General features: G+C 39.7%; 1 protein-coding gene across 2 annotated transcripts in view; it reads left to right on the forward strand.

The window, feature by feature from the left end:
- FBXL2 (F-box and leucine rich repeat protein 2) overlaps positions 1–21,306 on the forward strand; it is a 44,614-nt gene extending 23,308 nt beyond the window's left edge. Inside the window, exons 5-15 of one of the 2 annotated variants that reach the window (XM_062621443.1) lie at positions 2,763–2,857; positions 5,650–5,718; positions 5,805–5,900; positions 6,209–6,335; positions 6,531–6,605; positions 8,804–8,934; positions 12,667–12,727; positions 14,149–14,193; positions 14,483–14,539; positions 18,333–18,545; positions 19,440–21,306. In XM_062621443.1, coding sequence (XP_062477427.1) covers positions 2,763–2,857; positions 5,650–5,718; positions 5,805–5,900; positions 6,209–6,335; positions 6,531–6,605; positions 8,804–8,934; positions 12,667–12,727; positions 14,149–14,193; positions 14,483–14,539; positions 18,333–18,545; positions 19,440–19,547 — 1,077 coding nt within the window. In that variant the 3' untranslated portion in view covers positions 19,548–21,306. Of the gene's footprint in view, positions 1–2,762; positions 2,858–5,649; positions 5,719–5,785; positions 5,901–6,208; positions 6,336–6,530; positions 6,606–8,803; positions 8,935–12,666; positions 12,728–14,148; positions 14,194–14,482; positions 14,540–18,332; positions 18,546–19,439 lie in introns of both variants that reach the window. The other variant, XM_062621453.1, reaches the window with a different exon arrangement.
- The last annotated feature ends 146 nt before the right edge of the window (positions 21,307–21,452 follow it).

Genomic DNA, 21,452 nt, shown 5'->3' on the forward strand with positions numbered 1-21,452 from the left:
TAAAGTTCTTTTCAGCATTTAACAAAATGATTAGGGCAGTCTTGTCTTCTGTAAGAAAAACATATCAGCATTAATGCCATCATAGATGTGTGTAACAAAATAAAATAGGACGTTAGAAAATTAAGACAAAAATCCATGGTGAAATACAGTTCCTAAATTGAGTCTGAACTGGTTTATTATTTGTTGTTTGATACAAATCAAATTTAGAATACAGTAATGAATTTGCTTCTGGGTTTTATGTTATAGTTTCTTAGTTGCATGAATAAAATCCAGATGGATTTCATTTGGTATATATTTTGCCAAGCATGGTTCAAACTGTTCCTAAAGCTTTACAGTAATATATAGCACAAATTTTTTTCACTGCTCTTAAAAAATTATTGCCAACTCCTCTTCTATACTGATGTTAAACATGAGGATCTTGCAGAGGTACGAGAAAGAATTTTGGCATCTGCCTTTAAATGTGCCTACAAAGACTTGGAGCTTTAATGTAATCTTTTCAGTTACTTTTAAAAAAGATTGTGTTTCTCATTTGTTAAGAAATAATGAAGAAAACCCCATGGGTCTGTGGGCCTTCTGTTGGTAGGCCTTTTCTGTGTCTGAAACCTTTCTGCTATTTAGAAACACAGTATTGGATTTTAACGGTTTTGATACATTTGTCTTACGTGGTAACTTTGAGATACTATATTGGTGTTGCCCTTTGAGACACTGTGTTTGTATCATGGGATTCAGGAGAAGGGATGAAATTAAATTATGATCCTTTTTTGCTATAAGAAGCTATAGTGTTTTGGAGCAATTTAGTTCAGTATATTATATTTAAGTATATTTGTAATATAAGCCCCTTATATTTATTCATAAGAGTACATTAAACCAAAGGTTATTACATAAGGTAGTTTTGAACGTGGTACTCACATCTGGTGTCTAAGAACTCTGTCTTTTTCTTCAGCTGTTTTGGTAAGATTTTTTTGTCTATAGATTTAGGGCAGGTAAAAGCTGCTAATTGGATCTAGCAATTTTTTGCTCAGTTTGACATTGTACTGGTTGGTGATGTTTCACATAGCATCAAGCAGCACTTGATCTGAGACTATCAAATAAGGAAAAGTCGGGTTTTGTGAAATCTTTCGTATTGAAGACCTTATGTGGTACAGAGTAAAGAGAGAGGTGGAACTATAAAAAAATGTTTATTTTCTATGGTGTAGATGTGTAAAGATCATCTTGAGATTTAATGTGCTGTAGGATTTTTTGGTACGTGGAACCAAGTGTAAACTGAGGTAATTTGAAAATCTAGGGGTTTAAGTGACATTGAATTATTCAAACAGTTAAACACGTTTCGATGCATTTGACTTTTTAAAAATGCTCTTTGTTGGGGTTTTTTACATGCTTAAAGAAATAAATGGGTTTGGGGAAACTGCTTCTGTTTTCTTTGAATAATGCAATAGGGTTTGGTTTTTTCTGCAATGTAGATTGAACTCTCGTTACCTGTTATTCATTGAATACTATCTGCACAGTGAAGGTATTTGGCCTGTGCTGAGAAAGAATTTTGTCTAATCAGAAAGCCTTAAAAAATCCATAATTTTGTTTGTATAGTGATTTTCAGTTTGTTTTGATGTAAATTCTTCTGAGATACAAGATAAACAATGTTGCTTATGGACTAAGAAATGAGCTCTGATAAGAAAATGTTTTCACATAGTGATAACTAGGACTTTTGGTATCAGAGGTGAACAGTGAGCAAACAAAAATCCATTGACCTCTAACTGTATAAGTATTCCTTCTTAGAAACAAAAAGAAAAGAGAGCAAAGAAAATGAAAGATGTTATTAGCTATTTGGTATCAGTCCTGCTTATTAAATGGTCAGTGTTTCTCTTACCTTACCTCCCTAAAATTAGACACAATGTGATGTCTAGTATTTTTTTGCAGTAACCACCTGCTTTTTGCTATCTTATTTTTCTTAAAAAATGTTAAATAAATATAAAAATGAGTATATTTTTATTGGTGTTTAAATAACATTTTTGCCTAGTGCTACTTTCAGACTGAATATTAGAAGTACTGTGCTATTCTGCTAACCCCTGATTTATAACAAAATTTGCTTTGGGGATGTAAATAAAAAGCATTTTATAGCAAATGTGGGGTCAAGTAGGAGGTTTTGTGTGTAAACTGTGCTTCAGCTTCGAACAAATAACAAGGCCTAAAGCCTGTGATATTCTTTGTCATTCCCAAGTGTTAGGCTCAGACGCCCAAATATATATGATGTTGAAGACTGGCAGGTGGGCTCAGGCAGATCCCTACAGGAGGAACTGTAAAACAGGATGTAGAGAGGCTGCAGTTCAGTGATGTACTAGCCTCAGCACGTCTTTGTGGTTGATTTCAACCGAGATGCTGTAATAGTAACTGTGATCCTTGAGGAATGGGCCTGCCTCCCAGTCAACCTCTAGGGCAGTTCTTCAGGTTCCCTACACATCTGACAAAAAACTTGAAGATGATTTCAACAATCTTAATGGGTAGTTATTGCTGAGACAAAAAGTTGAGTCCTGTGTGATAGACTGAAAAAAGGGAGATGGAACTAAAAATGGCATTGAATGGCACTTCAGTGTGGGTGGAAAGTCTCATCAGGCAACTGTTTTTCTTTAAAGCAGCAGAAGAAATTCAAGGAGGTGTAGTTGTGGTGGGGTAGAGTTGGGGTGGGTGTTCGCTCCCATATTTTTAATTTGGTTAGAATGTTACGTCAGAATAAAACTCAACAAAATCTTCCTTCTATTTTGTTTAAGGGTCGAGTTGTGGAAAATATATCGAAAAGGTGTGGTGGGTTCCTGAGACAACTTAGTCTGAGAGGATGTCTTGGTGTTGGAGACTCCTCCTTAAAGTAAGTAAAGTCCAAGATTGAGACATCACTTATTTCCTAATGTCTGGACCAAAAGCAATTATTGTTACATTTGTTTGGATTTGAGTACTGACTAATGGCCAAAATGGGATACTGAATACTGAGTACCTTAATAGTGACTGAGATTTCCATTTAAGATCAAAGTATAGCTACTATTATTCTCTGAAAATGAACTAAGAAATGAGAACTGTGATCTTCAGAAACATGTCTTTTTATTCATTAGTATTATGTTGATATCATTCCTTTTTCAAGCAGTTAAAATGTTTTCAGACCTGTACTCTTGTGTCCTACAACACTTAATTTCATGACGATTAGTCAGTCAGTTTTTAGTTTATCTCCTAGTGTGGACAAAAGGTGACCCAAGCAATGGGAGGAAGAATAAAGACTGATACAATTTAGTGCATACAAAATCAGGAAAAGCCTTGGATTCTCTTCTGGCTCTAACTTAAGGACAGGCAGGCAACAGGATCATCTCAGGAGTCTCCAAATAGAGACAGTGGCCCTCTTTTGTACAGTATATAAACTGAAAATACAAGCACAAAGATTTTTGTTAAGCAGTGGACATTTAGTGTCTTGTGACCTTTAGATCTTTCTAAAATTTAGAAGTAAGTCTAATTCACTGGGTTTTGTGTCTAGGGTAAATTAATCCAGCAACTAGTTGAGCACTAGGTTGCTTTAGCAACCCAAATAAGCATCTTGGCTTCAGACCCAAAGATTTCCCCTAAGCTTTCCTTGCCTCTAAGCCATCTCCCTGACTGCTTTGTGGTGTCTCCACCTCCAGTTAGTCTTGCTTCCTCAGGGGAAGTGTGTATTATTACCATCTCCCACATTACTGGCAACTGCTGTCAAAAAAGAGGTAGCTTCAACCAGAGTAATGCTCCTCCAAGTTCTCAGAATATTCACACAGACAGTTTTTGTGTCCTCAGTAGGGGAGGCAATACCAGAAGTGGAGGAGAGGGGAGAGGCAGGATCTGAGAGAGGTAACAGCTACCGTGAGGAGGAGGTAGCAGGAAGTCAACGAGAAGGGTGTAGGAAGAAAGAGTCAGGACAGTAGGTAACAGATTTCCTCCCAGTAACTCCATTTTCATATTAGGTTTAGGCTCCTAATTGTACTTTCAAGGGTACTAAGGCTAGAAGGCTGCAGTGAGGGTTGTGAATAGGACCAGATAATCCTGAGTTCATGTAGTAATGGCATTTGAGAAGGTGGGGAGGGCTGGAGCTGGGATGTTTTGAAAAATGGTGTACTCAGTGAACAGATACTTAGAATAAGCATACAGCAGTTCAGTGTGTAGCGTGTGTACATTGTTGGGATGAGAGAGCTAGTCATGCCAGCAGGTATTAGCTGAGACTGGCTACCAGAGTGTTACCAGCTTTCACACGTACGTCTGTGACAACTAACTGGTGCAGGTGGTAGTGTCTAAGGCACTTCAGAAAAGAAGATGGTTCACCTCTGAAATAAAAGCAGGTTATATTGAAATTAACGAATGATAAATGCATCAGCTTTAAGACTTTCAAAACATTAGCAGGAGAAAGGTGGCATTAATTTTCAGATACTTACTCTAAAAGTGACTTTTTCTATGAGCCTTCTCGTGGTGTTTCCAGATCCGTTAGTTTTGTGGGTGATATTAATTTCTTTCTTTGTCCTACTTCTACATCAAATTTTATTTAAAAATACCCAATCATGGAAGTAGGTATTGGCCGTGTAAATACTGGATGTTTGTGGCAGCTCTCTCAGGACATGCCTCATGCCTGAATCTTGGAAGCAAAGTTTGCTGTTTCTTCAGTGCAGCATCTTCCCAAGTGATGTGTACAGTGTCTCAATTGTAAATCTCCCTCCAGTACATGGATTTTGGAATAGCTGTTTTGAGAATTCAAGTGGAAACTCTCACAAATATAAGTGCTTGCTGGTTTTTTTTTTTCCATTGTTTCCAACCCACACTGGAGAGCCAGGAAGTTGTTACCAGCTGAGTGTGTAGTTGGATCTGTTAGCCACGGCAGGCCTCCAGACAAAACTGTTTTTGTGTGTTTCCTCCACCCCTGCCAACAAAATCCATGCAGTTGGAGAAAACATGGGCATAAAACCAGTGTTCTGAAATGCAACGCAGCTGTAAATATTACTCTGCAGATGAAAAGAAAGTTTGTGTGTTTCTCCTGGGTAATTAGTATAATGATACATACAGGCTTTTAGCAGTATAATAGCTCCAATCATCCTTATAGTTCATACCCAGTAGTGCACACAGATGGATTTTAATTTTTAAGATGATAAATAACTAATTTGCAGTCCACAGTGCTTTCCACTGGTAGTTCGACAGGCTTAGGTCCCACTTCTGCATAGTATGTTACATTCCTTTTCATTTAATGTGGGAGCAAGCTCCTACAAAGACTTCAGTAATGAGATGTGCAAAAACTCTTCCCAGCAGCTTAATATTTAACTGATGTGATATTTAAACCTTTCTGTTTATGCCCTTAATGCTTTTAGTTAAGGCATTTGAAGCAAATCAGTTCTGGCTTATATATGACAAACACCTTGCTCAAGTGGTAGTTGAGAGATGGACAACACTTATTTCAGAAGTTATCTAAGTCAGATACTTATATTAACTAAAGCAAAAAGCAAGAGGCAGACATATGAGAGGTGTGCTTTGTAATTACTCTGTGGCTTGAAGATTAAGCTTTTTGACTGAGGTGGAAGGCAGTAGGGGACATGAGCGCGCTCTAGTGACTGTATTACAACTTGTGAGTTATATATTAACTCCAGCTTCTTGTTGCTGTTTTAGGACCTTTGCACAGAACTGTAGAAACATCGAACACTTAAATCTAAATGGGTGCACAAAAATCACTGACAGGTAAGTCAAAGTGGTTTTCTGTTTGATGGGAAAATTTGGAAGAAGAAGTAGCTGAAGGTATTTTTAGTGTGTCTGCTGTTTTGCAGCACGTGTTACAGTCTTAGCAGATTCTGTTCCAAGCTGAAACATCTGGATCTGACATCTTGTGTAGCCATCACAAACAGCTCTTTGAAAGGCTTAAGGTAAGACAAGTCAGTGTTTTGTATTAAAGAAAAGCATTTAAAGAGCTGTTCAACATTTAATGAAGTTAAAAAAAATCACTGCTGAACCTTAATAGTATGTATCAGCAGTGACCATATTCTATATCTAGGGCTTCTGGGGTGTAGACTGCAATGTTTGTGTGTGGTCTTTTCTCATGACTTTTCTGTGGAGGCCTGGCGCAGTCCACTGGCTATCATTAATTCCTAACAGTGTGTTTAATTTGGGTTTCCCACTGTTATGACTATTTGAAGGCTGGATTTAACTTTATGTATTTTTTTAATTCTCCCAGTGAGGGTTGCAGAAATCTGGAACATTTGAATCTTTCCTGGTGTGATCAGATTACGAAGGATGGTATTGAAGCACTGGTGAAAGGGTGTAGTGGACTAAAAGCTCTATTTCTTAGAGGTTGCACACAGGTACATAACTGCTTGGGTGATCCTTTAGGAATAAAATTTTATTTTGGGTTTTTGAAATCTCCATGAATTAAAAAATATAATTTTTGTTACAGTCTTTTGTTCAATGTTACAAAATGTGTATGTTCTTTGGGCTGCTTTGCTGTGCTTTTAATTTCTTGTTTCTTTTCCTATGTCCTGTTTACTTGCTGAACAAAGTTAGAAGATGAAGCATTGAAACACATTCAAAATCACTGTCATGAACTGGTGATCCTGAATTTGCAATCCTGTACGGTATGTATTTGGAGCTTCAAAAGATACATTCTCTAAGAATCATTAACCATTTTTGAATGATAATGAATTGGTCTGCTTCACACTTGAATAACTCAAATAGTATATTTCTGCACTTTACAGAATTCTGTGTGGAAATCTTAATCTTGGAGATCTTAAATGAGCTGTCTTTTTCTACAGCCAAGTGTAGATTTGGAGTAATGGGTTAGGGTTTTTCCCCTTCATTATGTCTTTTAACAAGCTCCAGAGTAAGGATTAACTGCATTCATTTAAATCTCATGAACTGTGTGTATGCTAAACCATGCGGTTTCACAGATGTAAATCTTGTTCTCCCATCCATTAAGGTCAAGCATTTTGGTCTGTTCATAATTTTAGGGTTTCTAATGTAACAGATGACATATTGTGGGCTATGTAATTGAGAGTAAAATGTATTGGCATCAACTGAAGATTATTCAGAACCATCTATGTATCAAGGGAAGGGTATGCTTTCTCAATGGAAGAACACATGCTTTCTATGGCTTAGAAGCATGCTTCCAGAAGCAGCTAGGGCCTTTATGATTAAAGGTCTAGCACTGATATTTACACAGCAGATCTCCTTGTGCTTTAGATGATCCAGACTTTAATTCTAGTGGCTCTGTTTTGTGGACCTTGTAAAATGCCAGGCCAGCAGCTATGAAATGAACTGATATTAACTGTGGAAAATGCACATCTGATCAATAGGTACATTCTTCAGAGAAAGGTTTTAGAAGATGGGGGCTTGCAGACATTTTTGTGCCTTTTTTTTTTCTTTCCCAAGAGAGATGTAGGCATCGAATGACAAGCAATTTCAGAATGGAAAATTTTTATATATAACTTGAGGATTTTGATCATCTCCAACAGCAGCGTAAAATTTACATAGTCCTTACCTTCAACATAGTTCCTGTTCCCAGTGATAGTGTCAGGAGCATCTCCCAGAAAACCAAGATAGTTCTAGAAAATAATGTTTTTTGGGAGTCACATCCAGAAATACCTGATTGATACTGGACTTCTCTTACCTGTGTATGATGCAGATCCTTCTAGATCCACAAAAGGATGACAAGACTTCTAGCTTTCTGTCTAGAATAATTTCTATTTGACAGAACAAATTGCAAATACAAACTTCTGATACTAAAAAGTGCTGGGTTGGGGGAGGGGGCATAAGGCAATCTCAGATCCTGTTTTCATCTGTGAAAGGTGGTATTTGTGGTAACAGCCTCAAATATGCTCAAGTAGTATTGCTATACCTGGATGTGTGGCTTATAAAAAGAATGTGTATTTTCAGTTCAAAATACAGTAGAGGTCTTTGTTGTTATTGGAAGAATAACGGTAGGCCAGGAAATAAAATAACCTGTTTCACCATGAAGGATCAGTCATTCAGCAGAAAAAGTAAATTCTTGGAGTTAGGAGTGGGAGAATACTTCTTCCAGAATAGAAGACCTGTAAACAAAATAATATTTGCACACACACCCCTCAATAACCCAATTCCTGTTGCTATTTTGTGTGCAGCTGCACTGGGGGTATTTCTTCTAGCTTCTGTGTCCAAATTTAAGAATTACTTCTTTTTTTCCCCAGAATATCTAGTACAAAACAATTTTGCAAAATGAAAACCCCTCTTTTGAGTTAAATCTTTCAGCTCAAGGCAGCTTTTGCTTAGAAAATTATCCAGAGATGAAGGATTTTTACCCTTGGGTGCTACTCCTCCAGTGCAAAATAGGTAGTTAGCTTTACTGCTGTCTAGCTTCAGGTTCTCTTTTGCAGTGTTCCTGAACTTACACTGTCTCTGGAACAAAAGACCTGCACTCTACAAACATATGAGCAAGCTATTTAACACAATGACAATTACAATTAAATATAAATAATTTTTAAAAAGAATGAAAATTATGAAGCAAAAGCATAGTGAAAGGGGAAGCCAACAATGAGTAACTCTCCCTCTGTGCTTCAGACTGCCTTTGAGCAGTACTTGAGATCTGTGGAAAAATACATAGACGAGTAGGAATTGTCTTTTGATTGTTTGCAGTGTTATCAATGAACATGGTTTCATGATAGTATTTTTTGGTTGAAAATCCACAGGTTGCCATGATTATATACAGTGTGATGCTACCAGTTCAGTTAATATGACTTGATTTTTATTCTTAGCTGGTTATTTGATAACGGAGTAATTTCAGCCTTCTTCTGTGTTGCAGCAAATTTCAGATGAAGGCATTGTCAAAATCTGTAGAGGATGCCACAGACTTCAATCACTCTGTGTTTCAGGCTGTAGCAACCTGACAGATGCTTCTCTCACAGCACTTGGTCTAAACTGTCCAAGGTTGAAGTGAGTATGTCACGAGCCTGTTGTGAGTATGTCATGTTCTTACTGGCCTGGTCTAAGAAATTCACTTCTGAAGATAACCAGCTGATACCCACAGGTTTGATTTAGCTTTGTGTTGCTTTGCATTACCTTTGCAATCAAATAGTAAGTTAGAAGTACCAGCTGAATAGAAACTTGAGGGCTGGTCCTCTGTAGCTATCGTATTAATGTAGTCTACTGTATATTGAAAAACAGATTTCATAGATAACAAATAAGACATGATGAACCAAGAAGTTCAGTTCTGTGCTTCTAGCTAAGTATTTTAGGTACTAATTACAAGCCAGAAGAAAAGATATAAAGCCCATTATCATTTTAAGGTAAAAATATCTGTAGTTGTGTCTTATGATGTTTGTACTCTGATGTGGTTTTATGCAGCCATTTGTCTTGCAGAAAAGAAACCCTAAATCATATCTGAATATATTTAAAGACTGTGGTTTTTTAATGTGGTTTTAGTATGCTCTGCAGTATATCCTGGCATTCTTCAATTCTGATACGGAGTGTGCTAAAGTCTGATGTTTATGGCATGTATTTTGAGTAATAAGGGCTTATCAGTTAAAAATAATGTTAACTTTTACATTGGTGTTATTTGTGCTGACATGTAAGTTATAGTGGCATTCTCAGAGGTGGGGTCAGCTTCAGCTTTAATAAGAAAGCTCTGTCATGCAGCAGTTGTAGAGATGTAATGCTTCTTGTGAGGTCTGATTTCACTGTAAATTAAATCAGAAGATTTTTAGATTACACTGAATTGCCATTTCTGACAGGAACGTGCAGGAGTCAGAGTTGTTATACTTCAATCACAGATAAACGCAGGGAAGTGTAGATGATAAAAATTAGGGGAAGCAAGTGTTCAGAGCACAGAGTGTTCCTTCAGCTGATTGAGTGAAGAAGAGCTTTTGCTATTGTAGGAAACCTGTCCTTAAGACAATTCCAGAGTGACAGTCCCTTTCACATAACAGTTCATACTTACTAGAGCTTATGTGTGCCAGTGTTAGGGGCTTAGGAGTCTTCTGACACATTTAATTGTGTTCCTGAAGAAAGCTGTGCTGTTTGTTACTCTGGGTCTCTTCCCATGATTTCTCTCGTTCTCTCAATTCACAGCTCGGATTGGAAATAGGAGTTCTAAAGTGCTATTAGTTGTGCAGTTCTTTCCAGTACAACTGCAGCAGGAACCAGTTTGACTTTGGTAGGTAAACTGTTAGCTCTTGTCTGTGCCACGAGGGGGAAGGCGTCTGCCGTTCTTCTGTCATGAGGAGCAGTGTAAGGAAAGAGAAGGACCCTTTGCAGTGGTTGCTGCAGTGGAGGGAGTGCATGATGGAAGGACAGATAGTACAGCTGTTTACATCTAGACTTTTGGGATCATGCAAGGAAAGTACGTTATAAAAAATTACCTTGCAATGAAAGGGAAATGTAATTTCACACTTGTTCATACCTTCTGAGTATTTTGGTGTTGAGTATGAAAGAAAACTCTGCTGCCTCTGTCAGAAGCTTTTGTTCCTGTTCTTTTGTACTGTGCTACTCTCACTTCACTTCAGGGTATGGGAGGCCTACTGTGCTGCTTTCCATGATACCACTGTTCTGCAGCTGTTACCACTTACAATTACATCTCCTTGAAAAGAAATACTAAGCTTGACCAACTCCCTTCAGCTGCTTTTTCCCCTGCGTCAGGATGCAGCTGCCCCCTCATCTCTTTATACCTGCTCATTTAAGCACTTGGTATCTTATTTTTTCTGATTTTTAGCACTTTCAAATGTGAAAACACTGGTAAGAGTGAGGCTTATGGAGAAAAGCACCCATGAAAGTCTTTGTCTAGGTGGGGCTGTGAAAATTAGGATCCTCTTCCTTTAACCCCATCAACGTTATCTCCCACCTGCTGCTAATTTAGTAGGTGTAGGGAGGTGCTGTGTGTGGAGACATTCCAGGTGTACCTACATCTTAAAGTGCTACTGGGAGGTCTGTCTTGGAGAACACTGCTTTATGAGAGTGATGAATCTGCTCTCGATGATCATTTTGTCTCATCAGCTCCCATTCTAGGTCATTTGTCACAAATCACTGGGTGGGATATAAATGTCAGCTCTATCTGGAAAAAAAATAAGAGCCCTCTCTAATTAAGAACAACCACTGAAAGCAAGAATTAGAACTTTGCCCATTTTCATGCTGAGCAGTGCCTTCCCACCTGTTTTTCATTTGTGAGCTTGATTGCTGCAGCCTGTGTATATACAGCTTGCTCTCTCCATTCTGCTCTTCGACCTAGCTGCACACCCAAGTTCAGGGTAACTAGAGCTGCTAGTCTTCTGGTTTCTTACCCCTCTGTTTCCCTCTTCTTCTCAAGCAGATGTAAGTAGCATCCTTCCTATTTTCTAAGCTTCAAATGTCATCCCTTTCTCCCCACTTTAAAATCAGAAATGTAATGGGGTTGGGGATCCAGTGGTTGTAAGTGAGGTGGGGTTGAAAGCAAGGAATCGATGAAAGGAGTAAGAAGGGTAACACGTGACCTGAGTCATATTTTGTGGTGGTGGTGGGTTTTTTCCATTCCTGTTTGGTCTTGTGGATAATTTTCAGAGTAGCTGAGACTATTTTATGATAGGTTAGTAACTGCCCTTGATGGAAGGGAACAAAGTTCCCAAATGTGAGTCTGTGGAGAGAAAGGGGTGTTACAGCCATCCATTTGAGAAGCTGTACCTGTGTTGTACCTCTCTGTTGGCTGCTCTTGAGTTTCCATTGTACATTTGAATCGTGTTGGAGATGAGCACTCTGGAAGTGGTTTTCAAGGGTGTATCCTGTGGGGTTTAACCTCTGAACTCTGCTGTGCTGTTGCTTTTGGCTTGGAAGAGACTGATCCAGCAAAGGCATAGTCAAGAGTCTGTCATGGTTTAACCGCAGCTGGCACCATGCAGCTGCTTACTCACTCCTGTTCTGTGGTTTCTGCTTATTCATCCTGATACATACTCCACCTGCAAAGTAAAATGTGTTCATTAAGAGAAAGAAAAAGAAGACGATGACAAAGATGGCAAAATATTAATGGGCTGAAGGCTCATTCTGCATATTACAGTGATGCTGTTTGGGAAAATGACCTTTCTTTTGTCAGTACTGCTTCCCAGGGCCAGTGGAGAGAGAGTGTTAGGTTTATCTTTCCAAAACACTGTTATTTTCTTTAAGGTTGTGTTGGTGTTGTTCATTGGTTTTATTGTGGGCTTGGAGACTTTTTGTTCCTTGCTTTCTGGTAACTTCCTTCACTGTGCTTCATGCTCTAAGTGAATTTCTAGTAAGCAGTTTCTCAGTTTTGTGGCTTCCCAACATCCTGTGTTTATATAAGGGGTTTTAGATGTAGGCTTCTTCTCCGTTTTCTTTAACTTGGGTTTATTCTCCCATATCTTTCCCCTGGTAATGCATGAAAGAACTTGAGCATTTTGCTGTCTTACTGAAACAAGGTTAAAATACCTATAATTAGGTGTAATTCTACACTAAATGTTGAGAAGATTGAGGATTGAACTTAATCTGGTCTGTAACTATTAGAATCTTCTGATAAACTGGATTAAAAGTCTGCCTAGTGTTTTTGAATTGCAAATCACTGAAAAATAGGCGTATATGTGTACGTTTCCTCTCGAGAGCTCTAAGTTGCAGAAGACAGATTTGTATCTCAAATGCATTTGCTTTACTCTCTGCTAATGTTTTCTTTAACATTTAAAACTTTTCCAGGATTTTGGAAGCTGCAAGATGTTCACATCTTACAGATGCTGGTTTTACCCTTTTAGCACGGGTAAGGGTCACTTCAGAAGGTTAGAGCTTGCCTTGTTTTCATTGCTGCTGAGCAGCTGTGAATTGATGTAGTGCTGCTGGGAAGAAGTATGAGGAGCAGAAAAATAAAGTAGAAAAGGCCCAGCAGAGGAAAGGACTAAAAAGTGGTTTTATTTCTGAATTATACTTAGAGCTGCAATTTGATCTATTTTCATAGAATCATAGAATAATTTTACCATCTGTGATTGCATTTTTCACTCTTTTGTATGTTTCAATGGAATTTGTTATGCTTATCATAATTCAAAACTTGTGTTATGTATTCTAGCTAAATTTCCCCTATAAGTATAATGCATACCCTGGTGATATTTACATCCCAAGAATCACTGTGTAGTAGATTGTTCTAAGCATACCATTAAGTTACAAAAATACTTGCATTATGAACTGTAAACACTTGTGCCCTGATTCATGCTGTAAATATGTAAAGTAAGCATATTGATGTATCAAATGCTTCAAGTTAGACTTGTCTGCTTGCTGGTTTAAGACATCTGAACACTAAAATAATACTCAGTCAACAGGGTTTGTTTGCGCTGCTGATGTTTAGGGTGAATGCAGGGGCTTTTTTCTAGCCACAGTGGTAAAACAGAATGGTTTCTAATCATTCACCACTACAGACTTGGGCTTTGGCAGTCACCTCCAGCCTTCCTTTGGGAACTGCAAGTTAAACCATTCCTTCCTATGCCTGTAAAAAATGGGCTGGGGTTTGGGCTGAGCCATAGCAGCATGTGGTCTGCTGTGAGGTCACAAGGTTATGTTATGTTCTTGAAATGTGTCGTGATCAGATACTAAAAGCACTTTTACAAGAGCTTGCTGGGGTTCTCTCAGTGTATTGGGGAAATTGCTTGTATAGATGTGAAGTGCAGCTTTCTCTCGGCCTTAAAGTGGACCGTGTTTTAATATTTTCAGCATTCATTAGTAAAGCACATTGTTTTTAATGCTGCTTTATAATGTATGATGCTGAAGAGAGATGTTCCATGGGCTTAAAAGTCTGTTTCAGATGAGTTTGATGCAGGTTGGTTATCTTTAGTGCACAGATTGTAAGTACCATAGGTTTGAATTGAAGTTGATTCCAAAAGGGAAGCAGGGGTGAGTGAGTACTGGTGCATGCTGCTCAAACCTTGCAGAGCAAGGAGGAGACATTTCAGTTAGCAGGGGAAAGGCTGAAATGTAGCGGTTTGAGAGGGAAGTGATGTGTGGCTGGTGGATTTTTAATCTTTTTACCATTTTTTGTCCTTTGATGGTGATCAGATACTTGAAGGGATTTAGCTCATGGTTTCCTCTTGAAAGCTATACCACCTCTTATCACTACTCCTGTACATGTTTTTATGTCTGTATGTTGGTTTATTTCATCTTTTGTTTATCTGTTTGCTTTTTTGTTTATTTTAGAATTGCCATGAGCTGGAGAAGATGGACTTGGAAGAGTGTGTTTTGGTGAGCTTTAATATGAAAAGGAATATTGAATGTCCAGTGTAAGAATGCAGTGCATTAGCACTTTCAGCTAGATGTGCTTTGGTTTTTATTAACAGTGCTGTGTTTATGATAGTAAGTAAAAGTAGTTATTGGGAAATTCTATAGAGGGAAATACTTGAAGAGTAATAGGTGATTGGGTGTTTTCCAGAAATAACAGCACCTTCATCTGGTAGAGAGAGAGATATCTTACTTGAGGGTTGACACTCCTGCTGTCTGTTGCTTATGGTTGGTTGGTTTCTTTCATTTCTAGATAACCGACAGCACATTGATACAACTTTCTATACACTGTCCTAAGCTACAAGCATTGGTAAGTTTAACTCTTTGTTTGTGAATTGTAATGCGTTCCCCAAAACTGCACACATACACAAGTCCTGTTCACTCTGTATCCAGACAAAGTTCCTGATGTAGTATGATACTGTACAAAATATATGCATTGAATAAGTATTCTGAAGATTACTCCTAACATATTTACTTTGTGTGATAATAAAATATTACCAAATCAGTGAGTAATAACCAGAAACCTTGTATTTTTGTGGTTAACATCCTTCATATTTGATTACTTATAGTACTTGGATCCTTTATAGATACCCTTGAAGTGTTCACTAATGTTTTTCTTAGAGAGTACGACTTTGCATCAAATACTGAATAAACAAAACCACCTGGTGAAGATAAATGTAATCTGTGTGATCACTCTGGTATCAGTTTTGCATGCAGGCAGTTTTTTCCCAAGGATTACATTTACATAGTAAGTTATGAAAGGGTTTTTTTTGACCTAGACTTTGAATGGAATTGGAGAAGATTGAGATGCCTTCAGTGGGATACCCTGCTTACTTCAGAGGACTGTTTCCTAGGGAGTGCTTGCTTAGATCTTTCAGAACTTCAAACCCAATTTCAGGTGACATAAATTTGGCTGTTCTTCAGACAGGGTACTCCAAAATTGCCAGGCTGTCCTTAAAATAGGAGCCCCTGTATTTAGGCCAGTTGTGCCATAAGGGTAGACTTTTTTATATGCTACTACAGATCTACGTGAAAGAGCAAGTATCTTTATAATCTGTTCTTAGGTAGGATTAAAGGAAGATTTGCTGCTTCATTAATTAAATGGTGTTATAATTAGTGTTATGCAGTGTTACTAAGGTAGCAACATGAGGAGAGATCGCTTTTAAAAAGGAGCTTGTTCACTATTTTCTATTGATGTTGGGTTTTATTTTTGCTGATTAATTGCCTGACCTCATTTCTGTGCCATAATTCTTAATGTTAAGCCAAACAAGAGTTGGTCAGGAGATGTGGAGCCATTTATATGGGACATTTTCTGTTCTTCTGCGATGGATATGTTCTTGTATTGTAATCGCAACTGTAACCTGTATTTGCAAGAGGTCCTTTGTACCACTTGTGCCAGTGCTGCACCAGAGGTACCATCAAACTTCATAATTTCCAAGTATCTTTCAGAACCTGCCCTTGTTTGCTGCCTCTGTGTGTGTGTGCCCATGGGCAGGGGAGTGTGGCACTGGTAAAATAACACAGCTTTTCTAAGGGAACAGGGAAAACTTACTTTTTGTTGATGTGATTTTTCCCCTGTGTGTAGGAAGGATATATCCTCCAAGGCGTGAGTGAACAGTGATGGCTCAGAATTACAGGGAAAGAGAAACCAGACTTGGCAGGTGCCAAATAACCTGTGTGTACTGATGATAAGGTTCAAATATGAAATCACATATTGTTGATGGTTCTGCTAAATCTTGACTAGCTGTGCTTTGGCGTATGTTTAGGCATATTTACAGTTCAAACTAATAGTTTGGAGTTGTAGAAATCAACTTTGAATTTGGTTCTTGGTGTTTGGAGACTCAGTGGATAGTGGAAATAAGGGAAAGCACTGTTAGACCAATTATAACCAACCACTTATGGTCGTCAGTATCAGAGTACTCAAATGTTCTATTACTTAGTGGACTTAAGAAGTAATTTCTGTTGAAAATGTCTAATAATTGCACATTCAGATTACTGGAGAAACTGAAATAGTCATTACTGCAGATGAGAAGTCAATTGAATTCTTCAGTTAAGTTGATCGTATGTCACTCTCACAGTATAATAGGTATTTGATTTATACACAGCATTTAGTAAGGATTAACAAAAATAACAAAATTCTTTGGTGTGAATCCATATATTTCAAAACCTTTGAAACTTGTAAAGGTTTCAAGCAATTGTCATTGTAAAATTCCACATCATTAACACTTTCTGACAGGCTTATGAAGTCAGAAAGGTCAGGTAACATGAAGCATGTATCACTTGGCATATTTGTTTTACAAAGTTGTATGAACTCGGCTGTACATCCTGTATTGTCCTTTCAGCACCAAACACAGTGTCTCAGGAAAGCTGCTTTTATAAGCTGCTTACTTCCTGGATGGAAAACTCTTAATTAGCCAGCAGGCTGCTGCTGTAACCAAGAGCTCCACAGAACCTCCTGTCCTTCCCTGAAACAGAAGGTCTGTGTTCTTTAACCCTGCAGCTGCTGGTTGTTTCCAGGCTGTGAGCCAAATCAAATGCTGAGAGCACGTACACAAAGGAAGTTAAACCTGGAGTATTTAGAGAATTGATGGACTTGCAGAACGTGAACAAGTTGTAAGTTAGAGCAGCGCTGACTTGCATCATTATGGGATACAGCATGCACTGGTTGTGGCGTTGCTTGGAGTTGCTGCCAGCTGCTCAGGCTTGTGGAGTTGGTTACACTGGACCTGCTGGAGCTGCTGGGGGCTCCCCATCAGGCTTGGGCATGCTGCAGACCTCTCTCAAGTCTCTTCTCTGGTTACTTGTTCATCCCGTTGAGAGAAGGAGGAAAAGCTGAGGGGCAAGTTATTCTAAAGGACAGGACAGGGCAGGGCAGGACAGACCTGTGTGTGGCAGCGGGCAGGAAATGCTCGTGACTTCAGCTGAGGTAAAATAAGGGTAGGATTGGTAATGCTCAGGCTTCCTTGTCAGGCGGAAATAAAAGATACGTGTGTTGTACTGAGAGAAAGGAAGGAGTACATGTTTGGTTCAGATGATTAGCAAGAGGTTTGCTTGCTCCGAGTTAAAAAGTGCTTTTGGATTGCTGCAAGTGTTTCTTCATCAGCTGCCATCTGAAAAAACACTGGTGGCAAGGCAGAAAACAGCCCCCGTTAGGCTTAGGTACAAGTATGGGCTGAGCATGAAGCAAGGAGCTTAGTGCAGAGCCTAGGGCAAGAGGACTATAGTTCATAGATCCTGCGTGTTCCTAGTGCAGAAGACTTGAGAGCATTCATTTCACTGGTGGCATAGTGCTTGTTAAGCCTCCTCTGAGGAAAGTCTGTTTTCTGTTGTTTTCATCATCAGACTTCTCCAAAAGTCATGAATTTCCTGAAGGACCCAGGAAACTGCTTTGTGTGGTGCTGCTGCCCAAGGTGCTGCAGCCTTCCCCATTCTCTTGAAATTCAAGGGAGTAAAATAACATGCTGAAGAGGAGAAGGATGTTTTGGTTTATTATGCTGATGGCTGTAGAAAGGCCTTGCTTCTGCAGCTGTACAAGATGTTTATTGCTCCCTGTACATACAGCCTGAAGCACTGAGTGCTCACGTTGTTTTTGAAATCAGTTAGGCAAATCAGTCCAGTTTGATTGTTCTTTATCTCCACGGACTTGCATAGGCTTGGTCCCGGTGCTATGTATGAAAATGTGGTAGCTTGTGAAGCACTAACTCGTGTGGCAGATCCTCGCCTGTTCCTGCATGTCCTTGAGCATCTCTTGAATACTGTCTCCTGTTTTCAGGCACAGCACATGCGCTGTTTGTGTACAATAGCAGAGGTGCCCGACAGTTGGACCAGAATTCCTCCATTCACGTAGAACAAAGGGGCCCGAGGAGTTCTGCCAGTGGGCTGCGTTTTGGGGTTCTACTCATGTTGAAGCCAAGTTAAACACAAAGCACAGCCCTTTGGTGGAGCAGAGCTGTTTCTTGCTTGCTCTTCTGGATTTCAGCTCTCTGTACTATTTGTAACTGTTCAAACCACTAGAATGAAGTAGGTTGAAGAGTTCTGATGGTTGGAGGACAGAGTAACTTGGCCTGAGCAATGTGTTAACTGTTTGCCTCTCTCTCTTTTAGAGCTTATCTCACTGTGAACTGATCACCGATGATGGGATTCTGCATCTGAGCAACAGTACTTGTGGTCATGAGAGGCTGCAGGTCCTGGAGCTTGATAACTGCCTCCTCATCACTGATGTGACGCTGGAGCACCTGGAGAACTGCCACAACTTGGAGAGAATTGAGCTGTATGACTGCCAGCAAGTGACACGAGCTGGAATCAAGCGGATCAGAGTACGTGTTCGCTGACTTGTGCCCGGTAGGAATGAGCTGCTGATGCTGCTTGAGGCTGTGTGAATCCTGCGCAAGTTCCGGGCAAGGGAGGATGGACAGAGTCTGAATATGGTTCTGTTAGTGCCTCACCTCTAGGATCTAGATGGAGCTTTTCTATATGAGTAATAATAATTGCTTAACTGTTTGTAGCACATGACACTTTGCTGTTGGAATGATGAGTGCCTTATCTTCTGCTTTCTGTATTAGTATTTCAGAGACAGGCTTCTATGTTTTCTAGATTGTGTAGCAGCATTAACTCCTAAAATGTAAGTTAATGTATAGTGCCAATAGCAAAACAGCTGCATGGAGATGAAGAGACTATATGGCTGTTATGCCCTCAAGTCCAGACACAAACCTTTCCTCTGTTTACCTGCCCTGGGGGAGCAGTGGTTTAGCCTTGCTGTTATACTTGTCTGCAGCTTCATCTCCCAGATTCACCTTTGCAATTGGAAAGCTCCCTGACAGTGACTACTGAGGGCATATACCCAGTTCTATTCCATGCTGCTTCCTAGGATGAGAGAAGGAGGGAATAGGGGAGACAGGATACAGTAGCTTCAGTAGCCAGCATCCCCTCTCCCCTGCAGCAGAACACGTGTCTGGCTTGATAGAGGTCTCTGGGCTGAGCCATGCCTTGTTGGGAAGTGGGAACACTGCGCAGGTGAGAGCCCAGTCCTAGCATGCCTTAGCTGGATGGGACAGGAGAATTACAACAGCTTGGACCGTATCCAGTGTACAGATGCTTCCTTTTTAGCTAACCTGAGAGCCCGGGTGTTGGCAGCAGTTGAGGTATGCTGCTGCTTTTCACTAGTTGTGTTTCTTTGTCTCCCATTGTTAATGCAGACTTTTCACCCGCAGGCTCATCTACCTCATGTGAAAGTCCACGCTTACTTTGCTCCAGTAACTCCCCCGCCATCAGTAGGAGGGAGCGGACAGCGCCTCTGCAGATGCTGTATCATTCTCTGACAGTAAGTGCAACCACACAGCAGATTTCATTGTTGATGTTGAAGAGAATGGGACTGCAAGGCAGTGGAAGGAGTTGGTTTCCTGACAGTCCTAACAGTGGTGTTTGGTCATCCAGTTTTGTGACAAGAAAAGCGTTTTTTTTCCAGGTAAAACTCTTACCATAATGTGCAGCTGTGGATTAAGTTGGTGATGCTTCAGTTTGTATTAGCAACTCCTTCCTTCTGTTGGCATGAGAACTGAAATGCTGTGTAAAACGTGCAGGCCTTTCAGCTTAGCAGTTACTTGGTGGAAGTTCACTAAACTTGGAAGTTAATTTGCATTTGTAAGCACTTCTCGGTGTGAAGTTGTGTAACCTGACGTGGGGCTCAAGCCTGTTTCACCACAGAACCGAACCTGCTGTTCTGTAACATGTATGACAGATTAAGCACCGGGTTTAAAGACAAATCAGCTTTAGCAGATGTTGACCAAAAACCGCAAGGTAATCATGAGCTCTTGCAGCCAAACAGCTTATACCTTTTCATGAGTCAGCTTTGTATTTAATTACACACGGGGACACAATAGGTAATGTCAAAGGTAAGGTAGTACCTCTAGGTAACTGTATAAATAGAGATACTTCCCAAGTTTCTGAGCTTGGTTAAGTTGGTGTAAAGCTTGCCTGTCACTGAAGCATGTTTTACACCCAGTGCCATCAGCCTTTACACGGGGAGAGCAACCTGCTGTGGGTGGAGCTGAGTGGCTGCTGCAGCCACATGGTGCTTCCTGCAGCACTGCTCCTGCTGTCCTTACTTACCTCCTTGGGCTGTAAGGGAAAGATGCTGCTGTTCTAGAAGAGAGGGTACTCATGCTTTGCTACAGCTGAAGAATGGAAGCCAGGTTCAGTTATGGGAACTATGACTGGATGGAGTAAGGAATTCCAGCTGTTTGTCACACCTGGTCTTGGGGCACAGCAAGCCGATGGGCAGATAAAGCTGTAGGCAGGAGTTGAACCAAACCTGTGGTTTTCAAATGTAGAAAGCCAAACTCTTCACATCTGGGTTACTTGAGAAGCTGTCAACATCTGAATTACAAGAATAGTAACATTCTGTGTATTGACTCTTAAGGCCATCCTTAGTTCTTCAGTGCTAGAGGATTAGATGAACTTTTTTATCTTAAGCAACTTAATGATCTGAGAAACTACTCAACAGAGTTCAGAAAGAAACCTTTTTTGTGTAAGATTGATTGTGTGTGTGTGTATGTCTTAAAGAGTTCAGGGCCTGTGTGTTTACTGAAGATTAATAGAAGTAGTGGCTTAAAAAGCAGTTGGAGAAGCTACTTCTGGGTAGTACTGCAATTCCCCCACATATTTAAAGCTACTTTTTAAAAGAAGTGTGAATGTGTTTCAGATAAGGACAGTAACTGGAAGCCTCAGCTTTGAGGTTAAGTTACAGGTTAGAGTGCAGCAGTACATGGATTACTACTACAAAATAAGGTGGTCAGAGCTTGTTTTACACAGCAGTGGTGGAGTGCTGCTTGTTACCATCATGCTTCAAGTTCCATTAGGATACATCCTGCTGTAACAGAGAGTTTTAAGCAGATTTTCTTGTCACCTGTACCACGAAGGTCACCAGTACCAGTACGTCAAGTTGTAATGCCCTTTGTTGGCTCATCTTTTTTTCTAAGATCATAATGACCCCTGTAAGTCTATTGCATTTAAGATGTACAAACCCAAACGGAATCTACTCTGGTATAAGCCACTTAAATAAACAATCAGCTGATGTCATTTGAATTTGTTTCAATCATTTCAAATGTAACTAACTCAGTTTTGTATCAGAAATAGAATATCAATGTATGTGTGTCAGGTGCAGGATAAGCTACCAGGCTGGTTTGCTTCTGTGAGTACCTTTACCCACTGTTACCACTAGGGCA

Source organism: Pezoporus occidentalis, unplaced genomic scaffold (genome assembly GCF_034315485.1).
Source record: "Pezoporus occidentalis ecotype Australia unplaced genomic scaffold, CSIRO_AGI_Poc_V1 ctg107, whole genome shotgun sequence".
NCBI classification, from domain to species: domain Eukaryota; kingdom Metazoa; phylum Chordata; class Aves; order Psittaciformes; family Psittacidae; genus Pezoporus; species Pezoporus occidentalis.